Source organism: Globicephala melas, chromosome 5 (assembly GCF_963455315.2).
Source record: "Globicephala melas chromosome 5, mGloMel1.2, whole genome shotgun sequence".
NCBI classification, from domain to species: Eukaryota; Metazoa; Chordata; class Mammalia; order Artiodactyla; family Delphinidae; genus Globicephala; species Globicephala melas.
The window spans coordinates 33,535,156-33,555,048 of NC_083318.1; the positions used below are offsets into that span (position 1 = coordinate 33,535,156).

General features: G+C 35.5%; 1 protein-coding gene across 5 annotated transcripts in view; it reads right to left on the minus strand.

The window, feature by feature from the left end:
* GSTCD (glutathione S-transferase C-terminal domain containing) overlaps positions 1 to 19,893 on the minus strand; it is a 132,526-nt gene that overhangs the window by 24,564 nt on the left and 88,069 nt on the right. For 4 of the 5 annotated variants that reach the window (XR_009563955.1, XM_030864134.2, XM_060299119.1 and 1 more), the window contains exons 6-8: positions 6,227 to 6,342; positions 6,022 to 6,066; positions 3,755 to 3,883 (exon numbers count right to left, since the gene is read on the minus strand). Coding sequence is in view for 4 of the 5 variants with exons in the window: in XM_030864134.2 (XP_030719994.2) it covers positions 3,755 to 3,883; positions 6,022 to 6,066; positions 6,227 to 6,342 (290 nt within the window). In the remaining variant the exon portion in view is untranslated. Of the gene's footprint in view, positions 1 to 204; positions 3,049 to 3,754; positions 3,884 to 6,021; positions 6,067 to 6,226; positions 6,343 to 19,893 lie in introns of those variants that run through there. The other variant, XM_030864138.2, reaches the window with a different exon arrangement.

Genomic DNA, 19,893 nt, shown 5'->3' on the forward strand with positions numbered 1-19,893 from the left:
GTCATACAGCTGCATACATTCAAACTGGAAGGAAAAAAAACCTTCTCAGATGTTTCTCAATTTTGAAGAGTTTTGTATTTAAAAACAAAATCAAAAGGTATTTCTATGATAATCAATACTTGTTTTAAAAGAAATTATATATACATATATAATTATATACATATTTTATATGTTCAGAATTCTTTTAGATATCTTATAGTAATCCTTAGGGTCCTATTAGCCTTTCTTGGCTAAATAAGCTAGGTATCTATATATAAAATATTAAGCACATATATTTATTTCTTCTATTTTTACTGCTTACATTCTTTGAATATAAAAATGGTAACATGTTAAATATGTAATATTTTGAAAATTTTGAATAAAGAAAAATACATAGTGTATAGAGATAGCCACCTTAAAAAAATACATATTAGCATAATTTCCTCTCATCCTTTTTAAGCAGTTTTCACATGGTTGAGATCACACTGCACAGAGTAAAAAGAGGACCAATTTTTTGAGTACTTCCTAAATGCTAGGCAACTTGCTAAGTGGTTCATGCACATTATATCAACATCCCATGAGCCAGATATGTTATGTCCATGTCATGATGAAAAAACTGAGGATTGAGGATGAGGCCATAAAACTAGTACGTGGCCAAGCTGAGACTCTAGCACAAGTTAAATTCAATGTTAAAATGCATACACTTAAACATTATGTTTATATAATTTTCTCTGTTTACCATTATAACATTTCATGTCATTAACAAATCATTACAAATATCATGTAAATGAAAAATTTCAAAGCTCCCATATCACTGAAGCCTTGCAGGCAATAATATTTTAAAAGCCTTACAGTAATAATATTTTAAAAATCTTTGCAAATGTTAAGAGCAAGAACGGAATATCATTGTTGTTCAAGTTGAAATGCATCTGGTTACTAGAGACTTTGAATGTTATTTATAAGCTTATTGGACATTTGTATTTCTAAAGAAATATATTTCTCAAGTAAGCACAACGTAAATCAGAAACTACAAAATGCTCTTTGGAACAAACACTGTATTACCTCACTGATTCTGGTTACACGGGGGAGGCACAGCCCTTGGGGGTGATGGAAGACCTTGTTTAAAGACGTGAAAATATTTAGATTTGTTCTCTTCCATTATTTCAAGTCACACTAGTTTAACAACATTAGTAAATCTATTCATTTTTGCCTGAAATAGGTTTTTGTATTAATGGAGATAAGAATAATAATTAGTATTTAAATTCTCATGTATAAATGATTTGTTTTAAGTTCTGCAAGATAGTTGGTTCGAAGACTTTAAAATTCTCCCCTTAAAATCTTGTTTACATCATTAACTTTTATGTCTAAAGAAAAACAGTAGACGAAAAAGGCAAAGATAAATGCCAACTAAACCCTTATTTGAAATACCACAAAACTGTGAATTAATGGAGTTTTCATGCATTTCTGATCCCTGCTATTCTGATTTCCTCTCTAGTTACAGTATTTTCATTGGAATCTATTTAATACAAGAGTTAGAGCCACTGGTGCATTTAGTTTGATTTATCTAGTGACAATACTTCAATTATCATCCTAGGCAAATTATATTCCTTTTTTAATAAATTTATTTATTTTATTTTACTTATTTTTGGCTGCGTTGGGTCTTCATTGCTGAGCACGGGCTTTCTCTAGTTGCAGCGAGCGGTGCTACTCTTCGTTGTGGTGCGCAGGCTTCTCACTGCGGTGGCTTCTCCTTGCGGAGCACAGGCTCTAGGCACGCAAGCTTCAGTAGTTGCGGCATGCGGGCTCAGCAGTTGTGGCTCTCGGGCTCTAGAGCGCAGGCTCAGTCGTTGTGGTGCATGGGCTTAGTTGCTCCACAGCATGTGGGATCTTCCCGGACCGGGGCTCGAACCCATGTCCCCTGAGTTGGCACGTGGATTCTTAACCACTGCACCACCAGGGAAGCCCGCAAATTATATTCTTGAGAGTAAATCTAATTTTGGTTTAACCCTCCAAGTAATTTTAATTCATTTTCCATATATCTTGACAAAGTAATTATGAAAGAAAAAACCCATTATGGATACATTACTATGATATTTGGGAAAAATATCACTTCCCAAAAGACATATACATTGTTAGTTGGTGTTAGTGAATTATATGACCTTGAAAGTTACAAGAATATGCCAGAATGATTTATCACCTTTAAGCCACAGAAGGGTAAAGAGATGTATGGCTGATAGGCCGGGAATTTTGTGATTTGAGAGGTGAGTAAATAGGCAGCAGTATCATGCTACCTTATACATTCTGCCTGGTGTACTGGTAACATGTGCATTGGTTTAATGGCTTGTTTTGTGGGAGAAGCTTTATCCTCTACCTCATCATTTATGTAAAATTTAAGCAGCATATAAATATATATTTAATTTGAATTTGCTATATCAGATGTCTATATTTTCCTGAATATCCTTATTAACAGTTTTCGTAAAAGTTTACTTCTCTTTCTATAAGCTTGGCTTGAGATAACCAATCTATATTATATCTACAAAGGAAACAAACTGTATACTTTTTAGGCTATAAAAATAACAATAAACCCCACAACTTTGCAGTAGCTGGTATTTAAGAAATGAACTTCATTGGACAAAAATCATAAGTACTACAAAAGGTCTGAACTTCTGAGATTGGACAAGAATTCCACCTAGACAAGCCCACTGTATATGTTATATGAACATATACAGTTGGGAATGCAAATTAGCACAACCTACCTAGAAAGTGATTAGGCAAAGGTATCAAAAATCTTAAGTGATGCATAAGATATATATAATAGTAACAATTACATTATAATAACAACAAAAAAGAAATATGATTAATGAGTAAAGTATTTATGACAATTTCAGGTAAAGCAGGACCTATGTAGTATGACCTCAATAATGTTAACGTATGTGTAAACATGCATTTGTTTGTGTGCATAAATACATAAAGACTAAAGGGTTTTGACAGTATTTATCTCTCCCTAGCAGAAATACTGGTGATTCTTCTTTATATTATTATGTAGTTTTCTATATTGAGCACTTAGTCCTATAAAAATAAGAAAAAATTATTTAAAACAGATACAATAGCAGCAGCAATGTTAACATCTTAATGAAACTCAAATTCCACCAGAGCATACAACCCTGGTTTTAAGTGAACTGGCAGAATCACTTTATCTTTGGTCTTTTTAGTAGTATCAAACAGTAACAATTTGATCTGAAGGTTTCAGAAACATCACCAATATACTTTCTGTCTACTGGAAACTTAAAATACACGTAGATAGTAAATCCTTGCTAAAGAAAGTATTATCTAAAAGCAACTCTAGTATTTACAGGCTGTTAACAAGCTAATTGTCCTATTATATTCTGTTTTTCTCTTCTTTCATTAACTTCTAAAAATGTAAAATAAACCAAGAGAAGTCACCTTCATTAGAATTCATTTATTCATTCAATTAGTAACTATTTTTAAGTATTTGCTATGTGTCAAACAATTCTTTAGGCACTGGAGATTCTGCAGTGAAGAAAATAAAATTCTTGTCTGGTAGAGGAACAAATATTATCTCTACCATGTAATGATGATATGCTGTGAACGAAGTAATATTCATTAATAGGCTAGGCTTTACAGACAGTAGAAAACAAAAGTTATAAATTTCTTGTTTAGCAAAGAAAATAAAATTATCACCTTTATTTACTCTAAGACATATTATTATTTTTATTTACTTAATTAAAGAAATTGAAATTGCTTGATTACTTACCCCAATATTAAATGTCCCTGTAAAATACTCCATATTTGCTTGAATGAACCAAATGTTGCTTAACCCTAGTTCGTCACTTCTCTTCTTAGCACGAATTAATGATAATTCCTTGTTTTCTATTAATGTAACCTAGATTGTACCCAGGAAACAATAGTATATTCAGTAACATAATTCAGACATTAGGGTAAAGTATTATTACTGTGTTTACTAGCTTTAATAATGTAGATCATATTATATTGATCCTTATCCTATGCCAGGAAGTAGGCCACATAATATAGTACAAAAATGAGGGCTTCCCTGGTGGCTCAGTGGTTGGGAGTCCGCCTGCTGAGGCATGGGCCTGTGCGTCTGGAGCCTGTGCTCCGCAGCGGGAGAGGCCACAACAGTGAGAGGCCCATGTACTGCAAAAAAAAAAAAAAAAAAAAAAAAAAGAACAAGGTCCTTGAACTCTTGAAGCTCCTAGATATAGTGATATAAGTGAAACAGGCAATTATAATACAGTGAGTGATAAGTGTTTAATGAAAGACATATAATGTGTTACCAGAGCACGCACACTAAGGGAGGTTTTAGTCATTTAATGTGAAAGAGTAACATATTAACTGAGGCCTGAAGAGTGAATAGAAATCAGCTGCGGGAATAAAGGTGTGTTTCTAGCAGAGAGAGAAACATGTATGAAGGCCCAAGGTAAGAAAGATATGGTGTATTTGAAGAACTGAGAAAACTGGTATAGCTGGGGTACAGTGTGTGATGGTGACGGTGGAGGTAGGGAGACAGGGTGTGGGATGTAGGAATCAGGCTGGAGAGGTAACAGGAGCCAGATCATGTGCAATGAAAGGAGGTCTGGGTGCTGCAATGCATAGTATGGACTGGTGGGGGAGAGGCAGAAGGCAGGGCAACCAGTTCAGAATTTCTAACAGTAATCCAGGCCAAGGAAGGTGGGAGAGCATCACTGGTTTAGATGGAGAAAAGTGGGCAGCAAAGTTAAGTCACTTTCATCACTATCATTCCTAGTTTGGTCCTTATTTTGTCCTTATGCTTGTCTTTATGGAAAAATCCTGGATCCCTTTGTATAAAAAGCCTGTCACAGGATACTTGGGGTCAAAGGTTTTCCAGCCTTTATTCCAGTCAAGACTTCCCTTTTCCAGTTTCAACATTTCTAAGTTTCCAGAGCTGTTGGGAAGGGTAAAAAAGACACCATATCCCTGCCTGACTCTACATCTCCAGGATTCTGCTCTATGAGCTTTATTCCTCTTACTCCAACCATGAAATTGTTGTTTTCCTTAGTGATGAAATGAACATCTGCCTGTTTCTCTCAGTATTCCTCATTTATTTTGCTCTTTATTTTCTAAGAAAGATAAAGAAAAATACTCTCTACTCTCTATCATTCTGCTACATATCATTCTGGCTAGTCTATGAGTTCTTCCACATTTTTCCTTCTGAGAATAATCACTTTAATTATTTTGTAATTTCCGGAGAGCTCACAAACAAAGGATCTGCCCCGGTTCAATCATCAGATTCTAGACTTCTATGCTGAAAGATGGTCACTGTGAGGAAATGATTTAATATGACAGAAGACTAAAAGCAGCACACACTTCTAACAAATGGTGGCAACAATCGCATAAATTATGGTACATTTACTTAAAAACATATTATGCAGTCACATTTTAAGTGATATTTTAATGATGATATTTGAAACTATTTGCAACAGCGAAAAACATTTATGATATAAGATTGAGTGAAAGCAGGTGACTGAAATTGTACTTGAATTTTTAGAATTTGCAGCAATAAGCATCCTCATGAACAATGACAAAAAGAACATGGGGAGAAATGCATTTGGTGGATCAGTTGGTAGATTTGCGGTTTCTTTTTCTTTAAAAAATGTTGTTGTTACAATTCTGATACAATGAATAAAAATCAAGTTACCAAAGAATATGCTCAACAAGTTTCAGAACCTAGTATTTCCAGTATAAAACTATGTTGACAATTAAACTGGCTTCATCATTAATTATCTTATTTGAGTGGAATAATTATTTCTTTTAAAAATTATTTAAAAATACAGCCCTTTTATAAAAAATAAAAAATGTAGTGGTCCTACTTACTTTTCTTCCCTATGATTCTGAATCTTAGAAGTTTAGTTCAAAGAAATATAAAATGCCTGTGCCACATATTTGACCTGGGTGAATGATTATAAACTCAAAGAGGAGGAAAAAGCCAGACTCAGCTAACTGAACTGTGTAGTTTCCTTTTGTCTATTATTCAGACTTTACCTGGCATGATGGCAGCATGTGAGCAAGGACAATCCCAACATGGCCCTGAAAAAGGAAAAAAAAGAAACAAGTTAACTTTGGTCTCTAAGGCTTTTGTTTATTCTGAGATAATAATCTTGCCAAATAAAAACATGACCTTTAATGTAGTATAGTAAAGCCACATCATCTTGGAAAGGCTAAAGAGAATAAAGGAGATATAGAATACCCCACCGCTGCAGAAATCCACAATTCTGTCACCAGGTTTGGCCTGATTTGTCACCACATAAACAAGGTTGTTTAACTGTTGCTGCTTCCTCAAAGCTCGATCACTGGACATTTTACCTGTGAAAGACAAGAGATGAAGACAATGACACGTTATATGTTGTAGGGGACTGAGATGGCACTCGTGGACTAGACTAGCAGCCTACAGGAAGAGCGGTACAGATGTAAGTGGATTACACATTCCATGTAATCCTCCATGAGAGGATTAGAGAACTGGAACCCAGAGGTGAACTCTATTTTGCTTCTTTTTACTTTTATTCCTACCCAACTTTTCTTTCAATGGTCATTAACAGAAAATCTATGAAAAAATGCCTTTGAAGGAGAGGAAACAGTAAGTGAAACATTAACTTCAGAGTCATAAAGTGTTCAATAAATGTTTACTGGATGAATAAAAATTAACAGTAATAATCTCTTCCCTCTATCCCTCTCAGAGACATAGTGTAAAGATTACCTAATTTCAGCACATTGCTTAAATCGCTTTGGAGAAAAGAGACCTATAATAATAAAAACACTTTTATTATTTAACTGGCACATCCGTGATCTCTTAATTCTTCTAGTTAGGACACTTGGAACATAGGTGTCACATTGTTTAAAATATATCAATGGTTACTGTATTTAGAAATAAATTAGATTTTCTTATTTCTGCTTTGAAACTTCCTTTCCTCATGAGTGTGTCAGACACAGAAATTTAATGCAATTAGGGACTGAGGACAGGGCATTTCCAAGTACAAAATGCCTTGGGCCTAGCAGCATGAAAACATCCTTACTTTTCTTTCAAAAGCTACTAGTCAAGTCCACTAAAATATCTTCAGAAGAATGCATAAAATTATTTGTTTTTACACATTTCAAATGCACTGTTCATAAGAGCAAGATTAAGAAAATGTAAGAGAGTAGCTCCCAGTGATATAGATAAAAGAAAAAACCCAGATAATCTTTTTGGCTTGATCAAAAATTATTTACAGATACAAAGTTTCCCCACTCCATTTTCACAGAAAAATTGCATGGATTTTTTCTTTTCTGTTTTCCTTCTTTCTTACGTTACTAAAATTAAAACACTGGGAAACTTTTAGGAAAAAATAGAAAATGTGGATTTAAAAAGATCTATATGAGAGAAGAAGTCCATTATCTCATAATTCATAGGTAATATTTCTGTATATATGTACTTCCAGCTATACCCATAAGTTCATAATTTTCTAGATGGCATAGGAAACATTATAATATAAATCTTTCTGTGCCCATGAATTTGTTTCTACAAGTTTTAATGGCTGCATAGTATTTTATTAACTATCTATACACAACTTATTTAACCAATTTCCTATTGTAACAATGCGGTCATCATCATACAACTGAATCACTGTGTGTGTTCTTAATTATTTAGCATCGCCTAATGTGAATTTCAAACATGAAAAGCATTTAAATCAATCGTTTGGTGACTTCATTTGTGAAGACAGTTTCATGTAGCTTTAAAAAAATTATTTTCATTTTTCTCTAATAATATAATGGCAAAATATTTACACAGAGTTAGTGAAAGCCCTTGTGATCCCACCTTCAGTGGATAGCCACTCCTAAGAGGTTTTATTATGACAATTTTCAAACACAAGGCAAAGTTGAAAGAATTAAGATTCAGTGAATAGCTCTATACCCTCCACCTAGATTCTACCACTAGCAATTTACTAGGCTTGGTTCATCACACGTCTATCTATCTATCCATCCCTCTATCCATTCAGTCATAAATCCACCTAATTATTTATTTTTATTATGGCAATGCAGTTTTGATTTGGAGGAAGAAGAATAAGAACAAGGAAGGGGAGGAAGAAGGGGAGGATCAGAAGGCAAAAAGGAAAAGTACTTTTGAGGCCCTTGGGAGAGCGAGAGTCACCAATGCTGCTATTAAATGGAGCCACCACGAGGCAAGAAATGAGCACAAGCATTTTAGACTTTGCTCTGTTTGTGGATTTCTTAACAGTTCTTAGACAAAGAATTTTCATAAAACAAAGTCAAAAGAAATTATCTTTTGTTAAGAACAAGGAGATAAGAAAATAAAACTTATTTAATGGAATATCTAATAGTAAGTTCTGTACTGTACTTCTATTACATATTTAGAATGACCTAACTTTCTTAGGTCTGTTTCAAAAGCAAATGTTGATGAAGATCTGTTTTTCTTGCTAAGCCTGCCTCTTTGCATATGAAGAATCTGTGCTTAAATGAAGGTTGAAGGCAAAGAGGTACCTTTCAGGTTGAGAGACTATTAAGGTGCCCATAATATTCACAGGTTGGGCTAAAAATACACTTGCATGGTGCCTCAGTGCTTTATGGAAAAACTGCCTCTAATGAAGCATTCCTCCTCATCATTCTAGTTTTATAAGTGAGTAGGGTCTTAAACACATTGAACAAGGTAATAAAGTGTTATTTTGAGACACCATATTCATTTAAAAACCAAATTCTACTTTCTATTTATATCCAACATTCTTGTGCCTGACACTATTTACAAGCATAAAAATATTTACATATTTATTTATTTTTGGCTGCATTGGGTCTTTGTTGTTGCGCGTGGACTTTCTCTAGTTGTGGTGAGCGGGGGCTACTCTTCGTCGCGGTGCGCGGGCTTTTCATTGTTGTGGCTTCTCTTGTTTCGGAGCACGGGCTCTAGGCGCGGGCTTCAGTAGTTGTTGTACACAGGCTCAGTAGTTGTGGCTCGTGGGCTCTTGAGCGCAGGCTCAGCAGTTGTGGTGCACGGGCTTAGTTGCCCGGCGGCATGTGAGATCTTCCTGGACCAGGGATTGAACCTGTGTCCCCTGCATTGGCAGGTGGATTCTTAACCACTGTGCCACCAGGGAAGTCCCTATATTTTTAACTTGACTAAAAACGATGGTTCTTCAGGTGTCATCATGGAAAAACAAAACCCAAGAATCAAATGTTTTAATATAAATGATCTTATTTGTCCTGCAATGTAATCCTCCTACGGTGGAGTCTTCTCCTTGTCTAATTCAAGTTAGGAGGAACCTGATTAGACAACTTCAATGTTGTTTGCATTACCCAAAAAGAAAGTGCAAGGAAAAGTAAAGGAGACAATTTTTAAACTAAGGAAGAGCCATATTAGGATATCCGCATCTTTGGTCAGTTCAAAGCATCAAATAAAGCAGAAAAAAAAAAAAAAAGCCATGGATGGAAAATGTGCACATGTGCAGCCAGGACACCTGTTCAGTCTAGTAAATTGTGCTTAAGATCAGGCAGCTCTTAATTTACTCTTTCTTAGTCTGAAGCAACAAAGTACCTTGAATATTATAATATACTGGTAAAAGGAAAGTGGTTGGGTGCTTGGGATACATATTAGACTTTATTTGCTGTTTTGTTTTCCAAGTATTTCTTTGAGATGTAGTATACCACCCACATTCTGTGAATTTTTAAAAAATATAATTAAATATGGAGACAAAGAAAAGGGCTAAAACTAATGGTTCAGAGATTTTTTTTTTTTTTTTGCCGTACGCGGGCCTCTCACTGTTGTGGCCTCTCCCGTTGTGGAGCACAGGCTCCAAACGCGCAGTCTCAGCGGCCACGGCTCACGGGGCCAGCTGCTCCGCGGCATGTGGGATCTTCCTGGGCCGAGACATGAACCCGTGTCCCCTGCATCGGCAGGCGGACTCTCAACCACTGCGCCACCAGGGAAGCCTGGTTCAGAGATTTTTAAAATATGTTTTTGTTTGAAAAGCTATAAAACCAAGAGAGCAAGAGTAAATTTCTTCAACAGTGATGGGTGCAGTACAGAGGTTGTAGAGAAGGTGTGAGACAATTGAATACACAAGGTGGCACCAATAGAACCTTTGGCAGGTGAGAAGGAAGGTGACAACCACAACTTTTAATGTTTTTAAGAGGCCTGATTAACAACATTAAGACAAGCTGATGAATGGTCACTTACCATGTTTCATAGGGCAATGGACAGTGAAGGCCAAGTTCCACCTTCAGGGTAGCTAAGGTTTTCATGCTTGGAACCGTCACTAAGCTCCTACTATATGCCCAGTACTTGTCCAGGTACCGAGGACACAACTCAAAGTGAATAAGACAGTCCCTGTCCTTCAGGAGCTAAGAAGGTATCTAAGAAAACGGTATGGGTGTTCATTATGTGCAAAGGTATGTGCACTGCAGATAAAGCACTAACTGAGACATCACAGAGGATTTTGCAGAGAAGTGTGGGGCATTTCAGCTGAGTCTTTAAGGAGGAACAGAAACTTGCCAGGTAGAATGAATGGCAGGGAAAGCATGATATGATATGGCATACTTAGGGGGAAAATGCAATTAGCTCACTTGTGCTTGAAAATGAGGGTCAATGAGAAAGTGGTAGAGCATAAGATAGAACTGAAAATTTGGCAGGGACAGATGGGAAATGGCATTGCTTGTTATCTTGCCTCTCTGTGCTGTACAGAAAACATGGCCTTGCTTTAATACTTATTTAATATGTATGCTTAGAGCTCCTTAGAGACAAGTTCTCTTTGAATAGACAGCTCTGTTATTTTTACATTATTCCATACGAAAGATGCTCTTTTATATTGCTAGCCTGCATCATTTTTATTCTGGATAGAGTATATCCCAAAATTAGATAGAATTATTCATAAAATTATGTGGAGCATTCAACTTCAACTGATGCTAATGTCATTAAATGATTTAATTAAGAAAATGGAATTGAATAAATTGAGCTCATTGAATCATTTTGAGCTCTGCTGTTCTAGACGAGAAAGCCTTTGGTCTCCTTATTGGATTGTCCTTCCCACTCTCCTTCCCAGGCTCCTCTCCCATGGCAGTCCCTGAAATGCTGTGCTCACCAGGTTCTGTCTCTGTGCCATAGCTCATCACTGAGTGTGATTTTCTTGAGTATATTACTAAAGTCCCTTCCAAAACTGCCTAGGAAAAATACCTGTCCTTGCTTAAAATACCTTTAAAGGCTTAAAGGTATTTAAACCTTTATGCCTTATGAAAAAAGTCCTGACTTCTTGGCAAAGGCCTTTAATGATCTGTGCCCTGTTAATTTGCCGACCTTACCTTCTGCTACTTTCATAATACATCCCCTATGTTCCAGCCTCTCTGAACAATGGATATAGTTCCTTGAATTTATCATGGCTGTTGAGTCAAGTTGCTTTATAAATTTGTTCTCTTCGCTTGAAACCTATTCCTCGCTCCTGGCTACACTGACATGTATTCCTTTTGTAATAAGTTTTTTTTTTTTTTTAAAGACAAAAGAGAAAAAAGTTACTTTTTCAAACTATTTATTATATTTCCTGTTATTATTAACTACTGAAGAAGTTTTCTTATTATAAAATGATACCTAGGCATTATTCATTATACCAACTACCCAAAAAGGACCGTTAGCTGAAATTGCTTCTGTGTGCATGAAATAGATACAGATGATTTTTCCTGGAACTACATAAGCTTGGGCCCAATTAAATGGATAGAGTATTAGGAGACTGACAGGCATATAACAAGTGCTAAATAAAAGTTTAATGAATGAATTTTCTCTGTAATTATGACTTAGCATTTCAAGGCAGTAAGTTAACTTTTGCACATATTATGAAAACAAATTCAACTGTATTTGAAAATATACTGTATTGAAATAGAAAAGGAAGTCAACTATGAAACAATTTTAAAACTGGGGATGGAAAAGCTTCCAAAAACTTTAATGAGGGAATAAGAAAGCTGCCCTTTAAAGCTATACCAAAAACTAGAACAGCGTAAATAAAATTCCTAAAGAAACTCCTGAGAAGCATGAAACTAAGCGGCAACATGAAGTTTACATTTTAGGTTAGGGCAACCTCGTTTTAAATTTCGGAAATGACTTGTTGGAAATACTGAAAATTTAGAATAGCTGGAATTTACATTTTTTAAAGCCAGTTGCAGGCTAGCATCACTAATCCTCTTAGCCATACTGACCCCAGAGTGACAATACTCTTGCAACAGTGGATACCTTTTCCCTCTCTCCCCCATCCCCGGCCCATTCACACATCCTACAGTGCAGTCTATGAAATCAGTAATACTGTAACAGTGTGATGGCATTTTCACTCTGATAGTTTTGTTATAGATATTATGAGTTGTCAATAATTATCAATTAGAAATTCAAAATTCAAAAGAAGCCAATTTATTCCTCTCTAAATTGAGGAATACTGACCTCATAAAATATCTTTATCAATCAATCATTCAACCAACAAATCAACCAACTAACTTGACCTACACAGAACTGTTCTAGACAATGTTAGGGTCACAAAGATGTCTATCGCTTGATTTCTGTCCTTAATGAACTTACACCTAATTTAAAATAGTACAAAAACATTATATATGACCGTAGAAGATGTATTTTACTAACCACATTGTACCGTATTTTTAATGACATTTTAACAGCCCTAACTTACAAGAATCCATACTTCTTTCCTTAAAGCTTCTAAAATGATTGATAATTGTTTATATAATGCTTTGCAGTTTATTAAGCACTTGCACATTTGATACGTCATCTAACCTCAATATTGTCAGGTTGCTAGGTGGATAACCTGTTCCTTGTTTTAACAAATGAGGACACAGCATTGAAGAGGTTGCTCAAACTTAGCATTTGTTTAAAGACACAGCTGGTAGGCAGTGAACATGGGACTCTAACCAAGGATTTCTAACTTTAGGTTCAGTCTTCTTTGCAATATGGTCTGCCATTTCTTAAGCAGATGACTTTGTGATTTCAGAATTTCAGGGCTGGTCCTTTTTTTCTTTTACCTGTTCAAGGAAATGAGGTACTTTCTAGCAGGGAAATGAGGGATATCCCTAGCAATTATATCTTAGGAAAAAAAAGTGAATTCTTCAGAATCAGTCATAAAATGCATTTTATTTCAGTTTTCCTCTAAATAAAATTTCCAAAAGCAGGCTTACCAGTAAAAAGGCTCAATTTAAGTTCTGAACTTCAATATTTTGGAATATATCACTAAGGCATTATCTGCAGGTCTCATAAGTCACTCTGTTTAATGAATTGAACTTCGAGTGTCACCCTTTCCAGAAAAAGACCATTTCCTCACCTTGGAAATGTAGCAACCTTTTAAATTTTATAGAAAAGTGATATGGGGTGGTTGAGCAATCAATTTGTTGCAAAATCGGATTATCCAGGAGGAAAAATTGAAAATAGATTGGGATGATCTTTCTCGTTATAGTACTGCAGATGCTGACAAATATAGCATGCACCTTCACCCTTCCATATCTAATTCCAGGGCATCTTTTAAAAAAACAATAACTACAAGTACTTAGGCAAGATGCACAGTTGAGGAACAATAGTTGAAGAAAGTATAGCCACATTATTTGCCAAATCAAAACTTCTGTTTTGTTTATAAAAGAGCTTAGATACATTGAATAGTGGAAAATTTAAAACTTGTTATTCCTGCTATTTTTTTCTCTAAGATGAATAAAACATTTTGACTTCAGAATACCAGACACCAGAGTTAACTGAACACATATATTTTCATTTCATTCAAATGCTATTTATACCACACAAAGTAATTGTTTCTTTGCCCTGGAATTTAGTTAAAAAAACATTTCACAATATCTTCCAACTTGCCCACAAGACCAAATTGAAATGCTTTAGAACAAAAAAAGTTAACTCTAGAAAATAGGTATTTATTTCTTCTCCCTCTTTTTTTTGGAGGCTTAAGTTAACAACAGTAAGGTATTTTAATAGTTTCATTAACTTTTGAGATCATTCAAGTAATCCTCAATTTGAGTTCTAATTTGATGTGTTTCACTGTATTTCGGTTAAATGATAGTAGCCTGCAATGGTGAGTGTTAACTTTCCTGGAGTCTAGTGATTTCCTAAAAATCACTTCTCTTATATACATAGTATTCTAATTTCTACTATGATATGACCCATAGGTTTTCTTGTTTGATTTTTTCATATATTTTATTTTGATTAAAAAAAAGAAAATGAATATATCTAAGGTGACATGGCTCCATATTCTTTTATAATATTAATACTATATTAATATACAGTATTCCCATCAAGAGATGGCATCTGTGTCTGTTCCCTTTAATTGAGCTCTATGACCACTTGACCAGTGTAATATAGAAGAAAGACTGTGCCCATTTCTGGTAGTTTCCATGTCCTATCTTTTGAGACACTTGCTCTTGGACAGTACCATGCTTTAGGAAGCCAAGCCTCCCCAGCTGATGCTGTATGAACAAACAAGCTTTCCCACCAAGTCTTACCTAAGTTGAAGATTTGTGAATAAAATAGATAATTGTTATTTAAATGCACTAAGGTCTGTGGTGCATTTATGCAGCTATAGATCATCTGAACAACATCTTAAATTGGGCTTGTAAGGATTATCATCACTGAATAGTATTTATTAAGTCATCTACCTATACATGGAATGGTGCTGGATACTATGACAATAGCCAAAATAGAAAATAGTTATTATACCTAAGAGTTAACAGATCAAGGCAGTAGTATTCATTGCAAGTTACAGAGGGACTCCTCTACAAACCTGAAAGGCAGTCTTGAATTCCAGCGCTACTATTCCTTTTCTCTTTCTAATGGTCCTAAACCTCATGAGCCTAACTGTAAAGACTGTTGGGATCTCAGCAGTAAGGGATGGTTGAAAGAAAAGGATTATGGTAACTAACCCAGGTATAGGCATGGGTAGGGATGGGGACCGTGACCCAAATAGGTGTTGCACATGTGGGTGGCAGGGCTTATACTAAATCATAAGAGATGACAGAACTAAAAGAACAAGGCTGCACTGAAACTGCACCATTTGGGAGGCTGGAGTTTACTGATATACGGACACACTGATTCAGGGCCTGCGTAGAGCAGGGTAAGACAGGTACTGACCTTTTTTTTCCTAAACTGGAATTTTGTATCTTCCTCCCATTCTCTGGTTCTTTCATTATAACCTCTACAGAGTAGTTTATTAATTTAGCAAAAGTTTTTAAGCACTCATTATATGTCTAGCCCTGATCAAGGAGCTAGGACACCATGGTGAACAAGGGAGATTCTTATATGTCAGAGAAGGGAGTTTGACATCAAACAATTAAATCAAGTGATAAATGATATGCAGAAAATTAAAATAGAATGATGTGGTTGAAATTGACTTGGTGAATACTTTAGATTAGGTGGTCAGGAAAAGCCTTACTGAGCAAGCAACAAAACTGAGATCTGAATGACAAGAATCCGGTCACGGGAAACAGGAGGAAAGACACTCCATATAAAGAGAACTGCTGATGTAGTCATCAGGTGGAGAGGAGCTAAAGAATGTTTGAGGAAGATAATTATAATTTTATATATATATATATTTATCCTTATCACTAACATATAAATAAAGTCATTGAATGGACATTCTTATTTGCTGGTATTAGCACAACTGAAGGATTATTATGTGCTAAGCATGTTTCATTTATTGTTTCAATCTTTTGTCATGAGGTTGGTACTGTTACTTCATTGTCAGATGAATAAATTTGAAAAAAAAAAAAAAGGTAACTTGCCTTGGTCACATAGTTACTCCATGCTAAAGCCAGGGTTTGAATCTCGCCAGTCTCAGTCCAGGGCCTGTGCTCCTATCCACCACCCCAGCAATCACAAATCTGTATTAGTAAAATTTTTTTGAATAGGACACAAATATATATGGGACTACCAATTTGTCTGTTAAATATTTGTCTGTTAAAGTTTACTGTCTTTTTTAGAAAAAACAAATAGAACTTTTCTCTATTTTAGTATACACTATGCTGTTTCCTCTGTGTGGTATAGATACGTGTTTCATCTGTATTTTGACAGCAGAGAAATTTTCATCATTATCAAATATCATTCTTTTGTATTTTGGTAATATACTTAATTCTAATCCCAAAATCAGCATGAAAGGCATGCTAAAGTCAACTTTTCAAGGAACTGTCATGCAATGAGAGTGCTGGAGTTGAATCATATGTGCATAAATGGCTTTGACATAGTAAAAAAAAGTAGTTCAGGACTTATCTGGGTGGTTACTGTATATTCAGGGCAAGTGCTCCTTTTGGTCACAACCAAAGTTCAATAAATATGAATACTTCCATATCTTCATTGCTTAGACTTTTAAGTGCAAAAGTAATGGTCAATAGCAAATTAAAAACTATAGTGTGTGAGTATGCACAAATGTACATAACAAAACCAACCAACCAACCAACCAACCAAATGGCCAAAATAATCACAGCATTCTTGGCATTTACTTGGTAAAGGAATGCTTCCCAGATTCACATGATCATTAAAAATAATTTTCAGAAACCCAGAACAGAAGAACCTGGAAGTAAATTTGAAGCAACAGGATGGGTAGACCTTCCTTATTCGAAACAAGTGTTTTTTTCTCTCCCTCCTCTAGTGGTTTGAAATACCATATCTGCAGCAAAGACACCCAAATCTGTAATTCAGCTAACACTGCTCTCTGGAACGCTACATGGGATCTAGATCAGGTTTTCCAATTGTATCTTTAATATCTCTGTTTATGCCAGTCAGGGACCTCAAACCAAACATGTCCAAAACCCAAACTCACTTATCTTCCATTATGAAAACTGTTTCTTTTCTGGAATTCTCTCTGTTAATGGTACCACCATCTATTCACCATCCTCTATTCATCATCCTCCGCCCAAAGCCATATCCTCAGTTCACAGTCTTTTTATTTCTCACTTTTACTACTGTAACTGTCTTCTAATTAAACACTCTGTCCTATATTCTCACCTTTTCGTACCCATTTTTTAAAAAATGTAAATGTGTTCATGCTACTCCTCTTCCTGCAAGTCTTCAATGGCCCCCGGCTGACAGACCAGATTTTAAACACTGAGACGTCATTGCCTGACCCAGCTTACTTCCTGCCGCCTCTTTACTCCTTCCCTTTCACCACTCTTTGGTCAGATAGAACCACCAGGTATTCTCCAAATAAATCAGGCTCTGTCACTTTTCTGAGGTTTTAAACATATTATTTGCTTTGTCATGCATACCACTGTCCCAGAAATTACAAACTGTTTTTGGAGCACTAGCCCCTTAGGATATTAAGAGATATTGGGAGGAAAACAAAGTGGCTTCCATCAGGTAGCCTTAGCAAATTCATATATTATCTAATTTTTTAGAGAATCACAATGCCCATTAGCAGAGTAAAGACTCTAAAGAGTCTCATGGTAGAAATACAGTGTTTCCCAAAATTATCTGACAACTGACTGCTTTGACTATCTAATTCTCCTTAGGGACTATTTTAGGAACCCACTTTAGAAAACATTGCTTTACCCTACCTCTTTGCTTAAAAATGCCTACTCATCCTTCAAATTCACTTCCAATGAATGCAGTGAGACAACAGAGACACAGACCAGATTCTTCAGACTACACAACCTCCTACCTCAGGACAAGAGTATTTCTCAGGGACCTCCAGAAATTACTTAATATACAAAACCCAGTCACATGCTAGTTAGGCTCAAGTCAATGAGTCAGCAACAAAAAGCAACAAAAGGCACCAAAACGTTTTTCTTGAAAGTGAGTTATGAAAGCTGTGTTTAGAAGCTCAAAGACATTAGCTATCATAATATTTCTTCTTGAATATTAACTTAGAAAAGAAAATGACATGACATATTAATGTAAACTTTTGAAATATTCTGAGAACAGAGTCATAAGTAGTGTTCACCACAGTTAAAACAGATGCTCTGTTTAGTTATATACAGAAACAGCTAATTGCTTATGAGAATTCTTGAGGAAAATGCTTCAAACTAAACATTTCTAGATACCCAATGAAATATATAATATTAACATCTAAATATCCTCCCTAATGAATAGCCCTAAAATCTATCATCTGATGTTTGTGATACCGACATGGTAGCATAAGGGCATTTATGAATAACACCTACATATCTCCATATCCACAAAACAGGTGATGAAATTTCCTCACTCTTTAAAACAGGGAAACATATCTTGGTCACTTTCAAGCCTGTTAAAGTCAGATTTGAAGTCACATACATTTCCTCCCATTATTTAGATCCCACATATATGATACATAGAGACACCAAACATATAGAATAAAAAAACACCTGGAAATGGTAGTTAGTCAAAAAGTTCCATCAATTTCTACCAGTTTACTCAAATCTTATAAACATGTAATTAGTTTTTACTTTCAAGTTAATAAAAGAAGCAAGAACTCCTCTCTTCATAAGCTAGTAGAAAACAGGTAGACTTCCTAGAGAATAGGACATTAAAATAAACACTTGTACTGATGGGCTTTAAAATCCATTATGTGGATGATTCAGCAAAAGACTTTGTACTTTCATTCATAGTAAAAGAAACAACACTAGGTTAACATATGAGAATTTTAGTTGCCTTTTAAGGAATCATATCCAAACACTGAGGAGAAACATATTGGGATTAGGAATAAGAAGCAGCAAAACTATAAATAACCCATTAATTTATACAACCCACACAAAAGAATAATATTTTTGCTAAAGTATACTTTGAAACACTGTAAACATTTCAAGAGGAAAAGGAGAGCAGTTATAAAACTAAAACTTTCACTAGAAGTGGGAAAAAAATATTTTCTTTCTATCATTAACAGATAAGAGGAATTTCAACAGCCAATTAATAAATATTTATTAGGTGCTAAGCACTGCTCTCAGGGTTGGGGATATAGCAGTCCCTGCTGCCACAGAACACATATTCCAGTGAAGGTAGACAGATGATACACACAAAACAGACATATACTACATCAGGGGCTAGGAAGAAAAATAGAGAAAGGGGGCAAAGAGTGAGGGAGAGGAGACTTATTTTAGATAGGATGATCTGAAAGGGACTCTCTGATAAGATGACATTTGAGATCTGAATGAAGTGGCTGAGTCAGGCATATGGATTGTCTGGGGGAAGAGTTTTCCAGGCAAAGGGGATAACAAATAGAGTTAGTAAATAGGAGACTGGCAGAAGAAAAGCTCAAAGAAATAGCCAGGGGCGAGAGTACGCACGGCTCTATAATCTACGTAAGAACTTTGGATTTTATTTTGAGTTAGGTGGATTTTGTGACATTATTTGACTTTTTAGAAAAAATTTCTATAGGCAAGCAAGGGTAGAAGCAGGGAGTCTGATTAGGACACTACTGTAGTAGTCAAGGTCAGACACGATAGTTGCTCAGACTAGGGATAGGGCAATGGAAGTGGTGAGCAGTGACTAGATTTGGTGTATATTTTAAAAACAGAGTGGACAGAATTTGCTAATGAATTAGATGTAGAGGGTAAAAGAAAGAGGAGTCAAGCATGACTCCAGAATTTTGGGCCCGAGCAACTAGAAGAACCAAAGTGTCACATGTTGAATTGCAGTAGAGGTAGAGGTATGAAGTCTAAATCCTGACATTTTTCCATGTTTAGAGTTTAGAGTCTGAAGAAGAACCAGTAAAGGAGACTGATACGGAGTCATTCTATGGTTTCTCAGAGGTCAACTGAAGAAAGTATATCAAGGAGAAGGGAATTATTAATTTTGTCAATCGTAGTTGATAAACCAAGGAAAATAAGGACTGAGACTTGTCCATTGGATATACTAAATGGAAGTCATTGGTGACCTTGACAACAGCAGTTTTGTAGGAGTGGTAAGGCAGAAGCCTGATTATCATGAGTTCA